Consider the following 16324-nt stretch of genomic DNA (forward strand, 5'->3'; position numbering starts at 1 on the left):
TGAACAGAAATGTGTTCCCACTGACAGCAATTGGATTTGGTACTATCCACAGTTTCAGGTATCCACTGGGGGATCCTGGAATGTATCCCCCCAGGATAAGGGGGGACCACTGTACCACATTTATCCATTTATCCATCGATGGACATATGAGTTGCTTCCACCTTTTAGCAACCTTCTGTGGATTTATAATTCTTTCAAAACAAAATGTTAAAAAATACAATCAGAAATGAAATCTATGAATTGGCTCACTCTTTCACCTACTGAGTATGTAAACTAGTGTTTGTTGTTGACCTGTTGACTTTTGTACAGTTCCCATCACAGAGACGATTTAAGCTTGGTAGGGCATATAGAACCTGATTTTTTCTTTTCTGCTTTTAAAGAAGCAACATGTATGATTGTTCAGAGGATAGTATGTGATGTTCAGTGAGCTTTAATTAACCTGGCCCATGACACTATGTACATGCTTAGATCAAGAAATAAGAAAGGAAATTCAGAGCCCTCTTGCACTGACAGGTGATTTCAGGAAAGACAATGACAGTAACATTGAGCCAGCTCCTGACTATACAGAATATGAAGCCATTCTTTTTTTTTTTTTTTTTTTTTTTTTTGAGACGGAGTCTCACTCTGTCGCCAGGCTGGAGTGCAATGGCGCGATCTTGGCTCACTGCAACCTCTGCCTCCCGGGTTCAAGTGATTCTCCTGCCTCAGCCTCCCGAGTAGCTGGGACTACAGGCGTGTGCCACTATGCCTGACTAATTTTTGTACTTTTAGTAGAGATGGGGTTTCACCATGTTGGCCAGGATTTCTAACGCAACCAGGTAAAAGTAATTAGCAGGAGAGGGGAATGCTTGGCTTTGGAGGACTCATTTGCATTGCAAAGTATTTCCCATTGGCGGCTTGGCCAGGCATTCCTCTGTCCAGCTGTGTAATGGTCTCAAGACTGCGGAGCACATATTCACGCACAGCATGGACACCACTTCATGTAGGGGCACTGACTGGACTGCCTAGAGTTGGAGGAAGGGACCCTGTGAGTAAGCATGACCTCATCCTGGGAACTGCATGGTGGTGGGCCTGCAGGTGGGGAGGAGAGGGTGGGCTCTCACAGGGCAAGACAGAGGCTCAGCAAAGAGAATGTGTATTGTGGCTGACGCCATTGTCACCTTTCCAAACTTGTTTCTGAAAGGCATCACATGGAGAGGGGATGCTGACAGGGATGACACAGTCCCAGCTCCAGAAACACCATCAGCTGAACACAGGGGTTTTTCATTTTTGTGTTTTTTTATGGAGGTTTAGGTGCTTAGTAAACCCCTAAGTAAACCTCTTTATGTGTATTTTTTTTTCTGGGGATAAACCCCATACCTTTTCTCAAATCTTCAAGGTCCACGGCCTCCCAATATGTAGAACCTTATGCTAATAACTGCTCCTGGGAGACCTGTCCTCAGGCACTGACTTGACCCACCTTCCTACCAATGTGGCCGTGGGCAGGAGGAAGAGTCCCTAAATGCGCTTGAGCCTGTTTGATCCAACCCCTGTGGGAGTCCGTGTTCCTCTCTCCCCACTTTCACCCTGTCCTTCCTTTGTTCTCTCTTCCTTCCCTGTCCTTCTTTGGCTTTGCTGCCTCTCTTCCCTTCCCATTGTTTTTCCTCCCTCCTCCTAGGTTCTCCCATCGTTTTCCTGTTTGCCTCTCCTGCAATATGGATTTGACATATTAATCATTACAGCAACTGCTAAAATTCCACTGTGCTTCATTAATCCAGAGGAAAATACCATATCAGCTGGTAAGTGCTGTAAGGTATGCTCATATGTTTTTCCCGGGGTCCATGGTAGTGGAAATTTCTCCGTTTCTATGAGTAACAAAAAGGAGGCCATATGGAAGGCCCTGGTGAGCACGGGTGGTGGACGGACACAGGGAGGGTGGGAATGTGGGCGGGCACCAGTCCCTGAAGGCATTAAGTCACCCATCATGGACCCTGACAGACCCTGCGCTGTTCAAGGACTCTAGTCAGAAAGGTTGAGTTGTAAAATCCTATTAGGGTTGCCAAGACCAGAACAGTGCGACTTTAATAAGGTTAAAGTTTGGCATTTTTACACCTTTCATTATGATAAGGTTTTCAGTCACATGACGGAAAGAGCTAGAGATGGTCCGTCCAAATGTAGCCGGTCAGACCTCAAGGTGTGGCCGGGCATGGCCTCCTGCCAGCTCTCCAGGGGTTCCTCATGCCATGGGGCCGGCTTTCTAGCTTCAGTTTCTGCCCTGCGTGTGGAGAAAGCCTGCTCCTATCTATCTTTGACCTCTGGGACTAATTGGGGAAATGAATTCAGGCAGCTATTTTCAGACAGAAAGAGCCCTTGGCTGACTTAGAAGCAAATGCACCATTCTTTGGCCAAAGGTGTCACCCTGACCTTGGTCAGCAATCAGGCCACCAGCTACAGCAAGAGCAGGAGACTGTTCTACTCCCAAAGAACTGAGGGGGTTCGATGCTTTGGTTAATACCCTCCAGCCTAGAATACATACTCTATTGTCCATCTGGATTTGTCCATCCTTCAAACATCTGCTCCTCTGGGAGGCCTTTCCTGATTTCATCTTCCCTTCCTGGCCCCAGGAAGAATTCATCCCTTCTCACACCCATGGAGCTTAGGCCATACTTCTCAAGCAGCAGCTATTTCAGTGCCATGAGTTCCTTGAGAAAGTGCCTTCAGCCCCACTAGACCCGTAGCTCTCCATTCATGATTCACCTGTGCCTTGTTTTTCTTTGAATACTCAGCCCATAGTACAGTGCCTAACACATAGTAGGTGCCCATAAATGTTGACTGAGAGAAAAATTTAGCTGGAGGCACATCCCTTCCACTGGGAAGAGGGCTTAAATGTCATGTCCTCCATGCTTGGATCATCTTTGCTCATGAAGAAAAGGAGAAATTATAATTTCTAAATAGGCTACTAGTTTCTCAAAGTTGGAATTTGCATGGGTTCATGTATCTATAGCATCTACCATCATGTGTCCACTAGTGTAAATTTCAAATGCATTATTGGTCTCATCTATGTCCATTGTGTCATAATGTCGACTCATTTAGAAAATTCTTTATTCAAACTAGACAATTCAAATCAACACCTTCAATTATATACCTATCCTGTGTCACAGCCAGCACTAGGCCATTCAGAAATATAGAATTAAGAAGTCCCTGTCCAAAGGAGCAGAGTCTAGTAGCCAAAGAGATATAGTCAAGTGTTAAGTGCATATGAGGTCATGGTTTGTATGCTGGCTGTGTGCTGTCATGCAGGCACACAAAGATAAGGGCACAGCATGTTCCCTTGAGAAGTTTATGATCCAGCTGAGGAGCTAAGCCATTCACTAATGAAAAACCCCAAACCGCAGCTGAGTATGTACCAGGTATAAACAGACCCCTTAGACCACAGCTCCCAGGATCATGGTGGGTAGCCCCTCTCTGGACCCACAGGTGTGTGAGAACTACCAGTGAGAGAAGGGTTTGGCCCTTCCTAATGCTTGGAGTCTGATGGACTCCAAAGGCCGCTGTGTTTTGGTGCAGAACTGGAGTTTTTCTCATGGGCCTGAGACTGACCTGAACCATCAGCACTGCTATGGAGCGGAACTGACTCTTCCGCTAGGCCCTGAGAGACCCCCCAATCAGGGCTCCTTGGATGAGGGATGCCCAGGCCTGGGCTTGACCTCCCAAGGTTATTTTGGACCATAATGGGCCCTGCTTCCGATACACCCTCGGCTCAGAACCAGGCCAGAACTGCACTGGATGCTACAGGAGGCAGGAGCATTGGTGGATGACCTTCCGAAGTGGGCAGTGCCGCTTAAGGGGGAGGAATCGCCACCACTTCACCTCCACAGCACGTAAGCTTTGCAACTGGAGACCAGGGACCAGTAGAACTTAGAGGACAGCAGCGTGACACTGGAACTGGCCTCCCACGCTGCTCTGACTGGCTTTCCCTGAGTACTTGAGATGTGAGAAGACAGCCAAAGCCACCAGCAAGGGGTTGGGGGCTGAAAATTGTCCCGTGTGCTTGACCAAGGGCCAAGGGACAAAGTAGCAGGGTCCAAGGAGGCACCTCTCTCACATGCAGGGGAATCAGGCTCTATCACTACAGAATAAGTGTCCTCAGTTGGAGGCCCTCCATGCCTGGGGGAGGGAGATATCCTTGGCAGTGCCACTCCTGGCCCCCACAGTTCTCTCAGCTGAGCTGAGAAGCAATTCTCCTTTGCCCCTGGCCACTCCTCACTCGTGAGTGGGGAGCGTGACTCACATCTGTGGGGAGGGCAGGCACAGTTAGGTGAGCCTCATTCAAATGCCAGGCAGACGCAAATAGCACGCTTTCCTATGAATAGCTTCCCCAGCTGTTCTGCGGGAGGCTGAGCGCGTCCTTATCCAAAGTACATTTGCCCTGTTCTTATTTATGAGCTGCATCGGGAACCATGGGCTGCCTACCTTTGGCCCCTCAAGGCCAGCTTTGTGTTCTTTGTTCCCTAAAGTCTCACCCAAGTGAAATATTAACTGGTGGTGGGACAAAAGGGCCTGGTGCCTCTGAAGGCAGGGCTGGTGAGGAAGGATGCCTGGAGGGTGTGTTGTTCCCTGACCTGGAATTTTCCATTCCTCTTGTGCTCACATGACCAGGGCAGTGCTTTCTTTGAGTCACAAAATGAAGATGGCTGCCAGGGTGGCTGGTGCTAAAAAACCAGATAGTGGTGGCCATGGCTGTTAATGGCACCATCGTCACTGATGATAATAATCTCAGTGGTACAGCGTGATGGAAGCTGTTAGGCCTGAGTGCCAGGAGGCCAGGGTCCTGGCCATGGCTCTGCCTCCACAGCAGCCTGGAGAACTTTGGGGAAGCCACTAGATGCCTTGGCCCTCTACTCCTCAGCTGTAACACAGGGAGGCTGGGAGCACAGAGGTCCTTTCCTGCTCTGATGATCTCTGCATTTATGAACTCCATTGACAGCTGGTCGCAGTAGCTGTATTGCTTTATCTGTGAGGAGTTATTAGGGTGCATCCTCTACTACCTCTGTACCTTTCTTTCCCTTCTCTCCATCTGCCTCACTGTTTCTTGGCCTCATTCCCTTTATCTCACTTCCTTTACCTTTATCTTCAGGCCAAGGACTTCTAAGCTAGACTACACATTGATTGAGTGTCTTTTGAATCAAGAGGGCCCACCTCTGCCACTTTCTAGTTCTGCCACTTCCTAGCTATGTGACCTAAGCCAAATTATTTTGTTTCTCTGCATATCAATTTCTTCATCTATAAAAAGGGAATCGGGTTAGGGCTTTTGTAAATATCACACATAGTGCCTTGTATATGAAGGCTCTATGGATAGAAGGCATGACATGTTTAACATGTGAAAATTGGTATACATAAAGAACTCATCTTTCTTCCTGCAGACCTCCTTCTGTCTCTGTTTCTGTTACCAGGGATACTCTCCTCCGAATTATTGGGGTTTGGACTTGATGTCAGCTTGCCATTTTTGTCCCCTTGTTCTCTCCAGTATGTGTCTCCAGAAGCCTTCCTTCCCATTCCTATGGGGTCTGACAGTTGTAGGCAGAAGGCCTGCAGGTCCAGGGCCGAGCAGGGGCCTCCACCATCTGCTGAGGTGGGAGTACTATCTTTGGGAATCACTGGAAGTTTTACTTACACAGGGACTTTGCCTGGGGGTGGTGAAGGGATTGGTTTAAATCATTGTTGACCGGCCAGGATTTCCTGAAGGTGAATGTGGACCTGAGTACACTTTCTTGGACTTGCTGCTGACCTCCTTACTGTCCAGAGTCTACCTGGTGTGTTCATGTTCCCTTCACACTGCAGGTTGTGCATGAGGATGTCTTTCAGAGTGACACTGGCTTGAAAAGTTAAGGGAGGCAGCCAGGTGCAGTGGCTCACGCCTTAATCCCAGCACTTTGAGAGGCCGAGGCAGGCAGATCCCTTGAGGCCAGGAGTTCTAGACCAGCCTGGCCAACATGGTGAAATCTCATTTCTATGGGTGTGGGAGCCTGCACTTGTAATCCCAGCTACTTGGGAGGCTGAGGCATGAGAATCGCTTGAACTCAGGAAGTGGAGGTTGCAGTGAGCTGAGATCGCGCCACTGCACTCCAGCCTGGATGACAGAGCGAGACTTGTCTCAAAAAAAAAAAAAAAAAAAAAAAAAAGAGAGAGAAAAGAAAAAAGAAAGAAAGAAAAGTTAAGGGAGGCAGGTACTTCCAGAATAGTCCATATTACTCTTTGGGAAAAAATTTTTAAAATTGCTTCCTCTGGAAGATGTCGCTCTGTGGGCACACAGCTTAGTGGAATATAAGCTGGGTTTCAGTACCTGCTTGCCCCCTTAGTGCAGAGCCTTTGTGCAAGGTACAACCTGCCCAATCTTAAGTGAGACCTTAACTCCCATTCCAGACCCTGGCACTCACTCATTAGATTCCAAGTTCCATGAGGACAGGGTCCATGTCTCCTTCATCAGTGAGGTCCCAGGGCCTAGCAAAGGGTCTGGCACAATGCAGATGCTCAAGAAATATTGTTGGATGTTGAATGAATGGATGAATGAATGAACAATGCCTTGTAGCTAGGAATGCCTGGTGTAATTGGTACCAAAGAGCTCTGAGGGCAATAAAGTGAGGCAGTTAAGAGCATGTGCTTTGGAATCAGAAAAGATTGAGTTTGGATTTTGCCCTATTTCTTAATAGATGTATGATCTTAACTGAGTCTGACTTCCTTCATCTTTAAAATAGGGGTGTAATAACACCTAACCCATTAGTGTTATAATGAGGCTTCGATGAGATGATATATGTAAAGCACATATATTAGTGTTTAGCCAATGGTGAAGTTGTAAATGATGCTTCCTGGAGAGCACTAAGGATAGCATTTCCCCGGGGGCCTCCCCATCTGAACTGCTTTAGGGTTCCCATACCAAGTAGCCTTTCCAGTCATTCTCAGTGTGCATCTCGGATATGGAGTGAGGCGTCTTGTGGCTGCAGTGATTTGTTTGCTCTTGGCACCCATCCACACAAACTTACCGGGGCTTCAAAACCCATTAGGCACTCAAGCATTCAGTGCTTCATGCATTTCCCAGAAAATGCTTGATTTTTGTTGGTTAGATTACAAATATGTCCTATGATTTACTGCTTCCCATTACTGTACCCCTACTTACTCTTTTTCTTGGTCTTGGACACCTGCCACCATCATTTAGCTGATCTCATGCTATCAGCAAAGGCAAGGAAAACAATAGCTTCTCTACAGGACTTTGCCCTCCCACAGGCTCAGGGGCCACAGATCCCACATGCTGGGCTAGAAAACGCATGTCCCCAGCTTCTGAAGATGTTCAGTTGAGAAATATAATACAGGCACACACTCACTGCTGCAGCATCTGTGTTTTTGAAGCCCACAGCAGCAGTCCAGCTGAGAGCACATCAGGATGTCTATCCTTCAGCAGTGCTGCAAGTGGGAATTTGTGAAAGGCTCTGCTGAGGAGCTGAAGCAAAGTTGCTAAGTCAATTCAGACTCGAAGGGGAGAAGTGGGAGAGGATTTTTCTATCACTGGTTGCATATGTCCTTGGGGACTTAAAGATGATCTTGACTTTTTTAAGCCTGAAAATTTGCTATTTTAAAACATCAATGTTGGCTCATGCTAATTCACCAAGAGATCAAGTGACTCTGCAGGGGTGGGCAGGTGACGGGGAAGTAGGGTGTGGTAGAGGGGAATGTTTATGGAATAATGAAATGGACACAGGATAGGGGGGCAGTGGGGGGTCAAAAATGTAGATTTAATCTCTGTTTTGTCCATGAGTGGTTATGTGATCAGTTGATGTGACTTATCAGCCAGGGCCTCTGTTCCTCTATCTGTCCTATGGGAGCAACACAGGGATGTGCAGAAATTATTACAGGCCATAGATTTGAGTGTGTTTGCAGCACAAAGGGGGTGGGAAGCCACTGCCCCCGCGGTTGGCCAGTGCAGGCAGTATTGGTTCTACAGCCTCTGCGGGGCCCAGGGGATACTTCTGAGGAAGGGAAACAGAAAAGAGAGCTGTAGAAGATTCAGGGCCTTATTCCAGGCAGGTGCTCTCCTCTTGATGATTCAGCCAGGGAGCTTGCCCTTCCTGCCCAGATGACAAGATTTCATGGCAGGCATTAAAAAGCTTCTTCCATTATAAAGCAAGTCAGTTGTGGGTAGAAGGGAAGGGAGGAGGGAGATGGAGCAGGCTCTGGAGAACATGCAGCCCTAGTGTAGATGTTGGGTGAGATGGCATTGAAGCACAGGGAGGGGGAGGTGCAGAATGCTCAGACTGCTAGAGGAAGAGGGGAAGGCAAAACTGGAAAGGGAGGTGAATCAGGCAAGCAGAGTGAGCCCTCAGGATATGCAGCTGAGCCCTGGTGATAGCTGACATCCAGCTCCTGCAGAGGGAGTCTGAGTTTCCCCTGTAATCTGTGTATCAGGAAGGCAGAGCTCACGGGGTTGGGGCCCCCAGGGCCAGGAGCTGTGGGGGCAGGATGAAAAAACCCAGCAATCAAAATAATTGATATTTTAATAAATAAAAATTAATGCAATAAATCATGATGCACTAAAAAAGTTAAATAAAGACAAAATGTGATCCTGTAACTTGTATGACTTGGTCTCACTCATCTCACCCTAGTCCAAGCCCTGTTGGCTTTTACCTCAGCAACTGAGCAGCTTTTTGAAGAAAACTTTCCTATTCAACTCATATTTCTCAGAGACCCTACCCATGGTGTCTTAGTCCATTTTGTGTTGCTAGAACAGAAGAGCAAGGAGTGGGTAATTTATTTAAAAAAAAAAAAAGAAATTTATTTCTCACAATTCTGGAGGCTGGAAAGTCCACTCTCAAGGTGCTGGCATCTTGTGAGGGCCTTCTTGCTGCATCATCCCATGGCAGACAGTGGAAGAGCAAGAGGGTGTGAGAGAGGGAGAGGAAGGGGGCGGAACTCATCCTTTAATGAGGAACCCATTCCTGCAATAACTCATCCACTTCCCCAATAACAGTATTAGTCCGTTCATGAGGACAGAGCCCTAATGACCTAATCACCTCTCAAAAGTTCTACATCTCAACACTGTTGCATTGGAGATTAAATTTTCAACACATGAATTTTGGAGGACACATTCAAACCATAGCATATAGTAACTTCAAAATGATTTACTCTTTACTGGGGTAGTACCATTAGTGACTCCAAGTAATCCTCTGATACTTTTCTTGTTAAAGAAATTAAGTATACATAACATTTACACCCATTTTATCCCTGTTGGGGGCAGTCCACGGCCCCCAGGAATATGCATGCTGCGTAAAAAAGGTGCACTTCAAATATTGGAAAAAGGATGCTACCTGATTTGATGTGTTGAAATATTGACTTGCAGCTAATTGTTTGCAAATGGTTTTATTTGTATAAGTTCAGTTTCCTGCCTCCCCATCAACCAGATGTTAAAGGTTAGGGTCATTCATTCATTTGTGCATTCAGCAAACATTTATTAAACCTCTACTATGTGCTAAGCATTTGCTTGGTGCAGGGAATACAGAGGTAAATGACACAGGCCCTGATCGCCCTGATCTAGGAGTCCCAAAGACTGATGGGGGAGATACTTGAAGGACAGTGAGGCTGATGAGGATGATGTTCAAGGATTTTCACAGGATGTTGCAGTGCACAGGGGATGAATATATAACAATACAGAGAGGGCTCCATAGCCTGTAGGGATGTGTGGGCACTAGAACTTAGCTAAGGGAGGAGAGGAAGAAAATATTTCAGGCAAAGGCAACTAAATGTGTAGGGCAATGACTTCCTAGTACCCTCAGGGTGCCAAGGGATGAAGTGGCCAGGGGCCATGCCCTCAGCACACCCCCTACAGGCCACTCCCAGTAAATCTACATCCATTTAAAAATACTAGGCCTAATATGCTGGCTGGCTGGATGCCCCTTGTTAGTGTATGTGCAGCACCCTGCCTTTCCCACAGCATTTATCCCACTGCCTGTGGCTGCCAGCATCCTTGTCAGTGTCCCCCATTGGACTATTAGCTCATGATGTAGGGATGATTCTGTCTTGCCCACTATTGTAATACCAGTGCCCAGCACAGTGTGCCGTTCCAGTAAGTGCTAAATAAAACATGTGTTCAATGAATGAATGAATGAATAAATAAATAAATAAATAAATAAATAAATAAATAAATAAATAAATAAATGGAGGTAAAAGCAACAAGTTCAAGGACTCCCAAGTCACTTAGCACCTAGATCATTTATATTCCTTTTATGTTCTTTTAATATTATCTAATGCATAGACTCTGGATATAGCCAGTATCCAATACACAATTTTAGTGAATTATGATCCATTGACTGGGAACACCAGACCCATGGCCTAGGCCTTATCTAAGAGCTGGGAGACCTCTCATCTTCCCTCTCCTGCCAACAGGGTCCATATGACAATCATTACTTGTGGGATGGACCTATGAGGTTAATAATTATATTCTTCTCAACATGACAAACTGCCATTGTCTTTTATGTTTAGCTTTCAAAATGAAACTTAGAGGAATTAAGAACAATATTATACAATCATGGATAACATCAATGCAGTAATTAAAGGGTAGGTTAAAAATTCTCTACTTCAATATTTTTTACCCTTTCCAATATTTTCTACCCTTTTCTACCCTTTCCAAGCAGCTAAGTAATAGATATTTTAATGAAGTAAATGTATTATTTATTAGTTTGTAACATTCAGACTATAGGGTTGATAATACCACAGTCTAGAGAAGTGCAACCTTAAGGCAGAGATGATGAAAGAATCCATACTTGTTAAATCCTAAGACTTCCATTTACTTTTTCTAAATCCCTGGGCAAGTTACTTATTCTCTCTGAGCATTTCTTCATTGTAAAATGGAAACAGTAATACCTCACCTACTTACCTTAACCAGAGCTATTCTGGAGATCAGATGACACAATGAAAGTCAAGATATTTTATGAACCACAAAGTGCTATACTAGTATGAAGAATTATTATTAGTTATTTGCTGGATCATATTCTTACAAAAAAGAAATGTGAATAGTAATCATACAGGATTCAAAATTGCTAGATTTCTAGAGACACGGCGTGGTAGATAAAGTGCCCTTCTGCAACCCTTCTTCTTCCACCAACCAAGACCTAAAGACTAAAGAGATAGGAAAATTGATAGCCTTCTAGAAACTTCGCTTAGCCATCTGCAGCAGTAAACCAAGACAGTGTAACTATTTGACTGAAGGCTTGGAAATACTCAAAACTCTGTAAAGGTAATTTTGCTATAATCTTAAGCAAACAGGCCTGAATGTGATGCCCATTAGAAAGCAGGAACCAATGTCTTCTGTTTTGCTTTCCCAAGTCAACTGTGAGGTGGCACTGTGCCTCAAGAGTGTTCTACAGGGAACTCACACCAAAATTACCTGTATATTGGGTAGAGGATATTGTATATTGGGAAGAGGGGAAGGAGGGTGTTGTTAAGATGCACATTCCTGGGCCCCACACCCCAGAACCATGAATCAGAATCACTGGTGATGAGGGCTAGAAGTCTGAACTTTTAATATATACCCCAGGTTTCACAACAACTACTTTTTAGAGTCTGTCTGTTAACAATCCACTTGGGGGCATCTCTTCATCTTAAGGCTAAAACAACTTTGGAAAGATTTCAGAGAGGAAATAAATAATTTAGGGGAAAAGGACTTCTTCATAAAAAAATTAAATATGTATAGGATTTACTGTATGAAGTCATGATTATGGTTTATAAATATTTGAAAGGCACAAATTCAAATGATAGAATCTAAATGTTTTAATTCAGGTACCAGACGGCATAAGTAGGAGTGATGATGAAATGACATAAGCAAAGAGAACTGGGGCCAGATATCAAGGAAAACATCCTGACAGCGTAAAAAAAAAAAAAAGTTATGGAATCATTTCAAATGGTCAAGTTAACCAAAATATTAATCCATTTAGTGGAAAAAACCAGCTGGGCAGCAGTTGAAAAAACAACCAACTGAGTGGTTAAATTCTCTCTCTCTCTCTTAAACTATTGTTTTTATGTTTGAAGCTTTCTGATCCTAAGTCATAGAAATCTAATTTTTACTTAATAAGTAAATAGGTGACTCATGAAAAATGTTTTGGGTAGGAAGTGCCTGCTGGTCCTAGCTAACATCTAGGTTTAGGAGAAGCAGAAAGTAAGCATAAAACTGCCTGGAGCATCATTACCTCCCCTTCTGGGAAGAGTGTGACATTCATTGAGAACTATGTGCCATGCTCTGTCTCATTTAATTTGCCCAGCCTTGTCAAGTAGATGTCATTTCCATTTCACGGATGAGGAAAGTCAGGCTTAAAGAGTACAAGTTAGTAGGAAATGAAAAGCCTGAAATTTGAACCCTCATCCATATAACACCAAAATTCCTGCTTTTTCTCCTCAAGCAAGTACTGGGTACAAAGCACTGTAGTCACCACTGGTATCTTCTTTCTGTATCTAAAGATTGCCAAGGTGAGCTAACAAGTAATGACTCATACACATGATCAAACTCTCTCCAAACAATCTTCATACTGGGAAGCTCTGTGAGAAATTACTGTGTTTTTCTCATTTTGGATCCTGCTATTGTCTACAAAAACTTGATGTTTTTGAATGCTAGGAAGGCCAGAGTTAATGGGGTAGCCTATGGAAGGGAGTCCACTTTGGGCAATCTTCCAGGCTGAGAGGAGGTCACAGACCTAGGAGCATAGTAATGGAAATATGTCCCTCCCCATTACCACTCCTCCCTCCTTTTCTTTTCACCATCGTCTTCCTCTTCTTCCTCCACCAACAGTCTTATCCCCGTCATCTCAACACCACCTCTATCATCACAACCACTGTCCATTGTCACCGTCATCACCATTATCATCAGCACTACTATCATTACTGTCATCACCATCACCACCATTATTGCCACCATCTTACCATCATGACTGCTACCACTAGTACCACCATCACCATCATTGATTTATGGAGAAAAATTGAGTTTTCTGTATTTGATATTGCTCATGAATACTACTCACCAGGACTTCCATCCCAAAGACCCCCAAATAATACGCTGTGCCAGATAGTTTTTTTTTAACACCAGCCACACTTTGTGGAGCATGAACTAGACCAATTATACCAACATAAAAGCAGAACTGAGCCATAATTCCTCACCACAATCTTAGCAAAAAACAACCATGTACCAAATTATTAAGACTTCAAAACTCCTTTAAAAAGAAAGCGGATAATAAACAGATATAAAGGAAGCTCAGCTTTCTTCATACACCCCTGGGGCAGCCCCTGAAGCAACATAGTCATTAGGTTGAAAGAAAGAAGCATCTGATAAACCCCAGACATCCTGGTGCCAATTTGCGTCTCTCCCTTTCTAGCTTGTGCAGAGCTCAGAGACAGCGTCTAAGAGGGCGGCTCACAATCTGCCTCAAACACAAACACATGACAAATATAGTTCTGCGTGAAGACTTTAGCCCCACGGGGAAAGCTGAGACTCAGGAGCCTGATGGCATAAACAAGGCAAAAGGCTTGGTAGCAAATCAGAAGACTTGTTTTTGGAAGCTGAAAACTTACTTCAGCAACAACAGTCCTCCATGGCTCCCTATTTGTGCTCTTGCTGGCCAGGCCTGGGAAGCCCTCTTGGGGCCTCTGGGGCTTGTAACCAGCCCTGCTTAGGTAAGTACACTGTGCAAGTAAGCCCTCTGGGGCTTACAGACGTGTAAACAGCTCTCCAGCTGACCTTCAGACACAAACTCGGGATTTAAAACGCTAATTTCAGACCCATGAGTCCAGAGAGGGTCTGGGCTGGAGGAATGGGGGCGCCCAGAGAAGGGGTCCCAAAATGATTGGTCAGTGGGCCGAAGGGCAAGCCATATGAAAGAGGGGAGGCAAATGAGCCAACAGGTGTGAAACCAGCTCCCACAGGACCTGGAAAGAAATGGATAATCAATACAAGGGTAGTGATTGCTCCAGGAAACACAAGTGTTGCTGACAAAGTAAAAGGAAAGCGAAAGGGAAAGGGATGATTGGAGAGGGAGGGAGAGGGAAGGAACAAACAGGCCAGGTTCAGAAGGGAGCCACATAAGTTAAGTATTTTTCAAGAAACTTGTTGTTATAAGGGGCACGGGGTAAAATTTCTTTTTTGCCTGCCCTGTCCAAAATCACAATGCAAAATGAAGTAGCATTGCACAATGTCATTGATGTTAACACTGCTGAACTGTACATTTAGAAATGGTGAAGATGGTAAATTTCATGTTATGTGTATTTTATCACAATAAAAAAGTAGGAAAAAAAAAACTAAGTAGGATTAGCTGACAATCCCAAAGTACTGGGATATTCTTATCAATAAAAGAAATGGAAGGTAAAGTCTTACTGAGAACATGCATACTGAAAGCACTTGGCCGTGTCTCCCCATTCGGACATTTTAGACAACTATCCAAGGCATTGGGGAGGAAAGCGTTTTCAATATGGATTGGCAAAATCTCTCTTTTCTATGGATTGTTTTGGCTTTATGTCTTGACCTCCCCTTCCAGGCAAGGTTGGCACGACACTGGCTCCTGTGTCTTCTCCAAGAGTCCCCCATGCATTAAATCCTGCAAGAAATGACACCGAGTCATGTTCTCCCCACAACACGGTTTCCTTCAAAGGAGGAATTCTTCCTTCCTGGGTGATGCCCCAACTAAGAGCCTTTGTATTGCTATAAAAGGAGGCATTGATTTTTCAGGGTTGTCCTTCCTCCGAAAGCTCTCTTTTTCCAGCATGGCAGCCTCCCTGCCCACCATTTTATTTCCTATTCTAACCAGTGAAGCCCACAGGGGAAAGAGCAGCAGGCTTTGGGGGTTCAGTTTAAACAAATGAGGTGGCGCAATGAGGATGACCGGGACAAGAAAGAAGCTTGTAAATAATCTGTAGTTACCATCTAACTTCCTGCCAGTTTTCCAAAAGGATTACGTATTTTTATTTTAAAATTTTACAATTATCTGTTATTTTATGCAAAATAGGCACATCAGCCAGGTAGACAATCAAGTGAGTTTCTAAAATGCAGAATCCATTTCTTCACTGACTTCATCATGAGACTGCAGATGAGTTCCTACAGGAAAAAAAAAAAAATCCCCCAATTATTGGAGATAAAAATTTATCACAAGAAGAGTTTAAGTTGAGGTCAGTTCTGTGGCAAACATAGTAATCTGTTATTCTAGCAAGATTCTTACCTGCCTGGAGTCAAATGGTGAGGAATAGGGTGATATGGTTAAAGGATCACAGGATTTGGAGTTAAGCAGGTTTGGATCCTAGCTCTGCCTCTAACAGGTATAATATTAGGTCAACTAAACTCTGAGCTTCAGTTTCTATTCCCATGAAAAGATAATAATCATATCTATTTTTGTAGGATCTTCAATGAGGCTTAAATGAAACAATGTTGCTGGGCACAGTGGCTCACACCTGTAATTCCAGCAGTTTGGGAGGCTGAGGCAGGCAGATTGCTTGAGCCTGGGCAACATGGCGAAACCCTGTCTCCACAAAAACTACAAAAAAATTAGCCAGGCATGGTGGCATGCACCTGTAGTCACAGCTACTCAGGAGGCTGAGGTGGCAGGATCTCTTGAGTTGGGGAGGTTGAGGTTGCAATGAGCCATGATCATGCCACTGCACTCCAGCCTGGGCAACAAAGTGAGACTCTATCTCAAAAAAAAAAAAAGACAATGTGGCAAAGTGCTTGATATATATGATAGGTGCTCATAAATGACGGCCACTCTTACCTAACAGCTCTCTTTCTTTTAGAGATAAGATCCAACTTATATTAAGGGCTTATTGTTTGCCGCTCACTGGCTATAGGCCCTCTACATACCAATAGTGACTACTATTTCCTGCATACAGGAAATGTGACAGACATTTATGTGATTTATGACTTCACAGATAATCCTTACAGCAGCAGCTCTGCACAGTATCATTCTCTCCTGTACAAATGAAGAGACGGAGGCTCGAATTCTCACACGACACCCTTGCAGCACTTGAACCACTCCAGGATTCTGTTCTGCTGGTCACCCAACTATTCTCCCAGGTCACCGGGGTTACTTACAATCTTGGATTTAGGGTTGCCAGATTTAGCAAATAAAGAATACAGTATGCCTGGTTAAATTTGAATTTCGGGTAAACAGATAAAATTTTAGTATGAGTATGTCCCATGCAATATTTGGGACATACATTCAAAAGACAATTCACTCTCCTATATTCCATCTGGCAATCCTACTTGAATTGAATTTGCAGAGTTCTCCCTGTTCCATTAGAAATGATCACACTTGGAAATATTGGATGGTTC

At 44.4% G+C, this 16324-nt stretch overlaps 1 protein-coding gene across 1 annotated transcript in view; it reads left to right on the top strand.

Annotated features, from left to right (window-relative positions):
• Positions 1-624: 624 nt before the first annotated feature.
• LOC103891748 (uncharacterized) overlaps positions 625-16324 on the top strand; it is a 55322-nt gene continuing 39622 nt past the window's right edge. The window contains exons 1-2 of the mRNA XM_054529084.2: positions 625-1027; positions 1658-1778. Of these exons, the coding sequence (XP_054385059.1) occupies positions 845-1027; positions 1658-1778 (304 nt within the window). The 5' untranslated portion in view covers positions 625-844. The remainder of the gene's footprint in view (positions 1028-1657; positions 1779-16324) is intronic.

The sequence above is a fragment of the Pongo abelii genome, chromosome 1 (genome assembly GCF_028885655.2).
Source record: "Pongo abelii isolate AG06213 chromosome 1, NHGRI_mPonAbe1-v2.0_pri, whole genome shotgun sequence".
NCBI lineage: Eukaryota > Metazoa > Chordata > Mammalia > Primates > Hominidae > Pongo > Pongo abelii.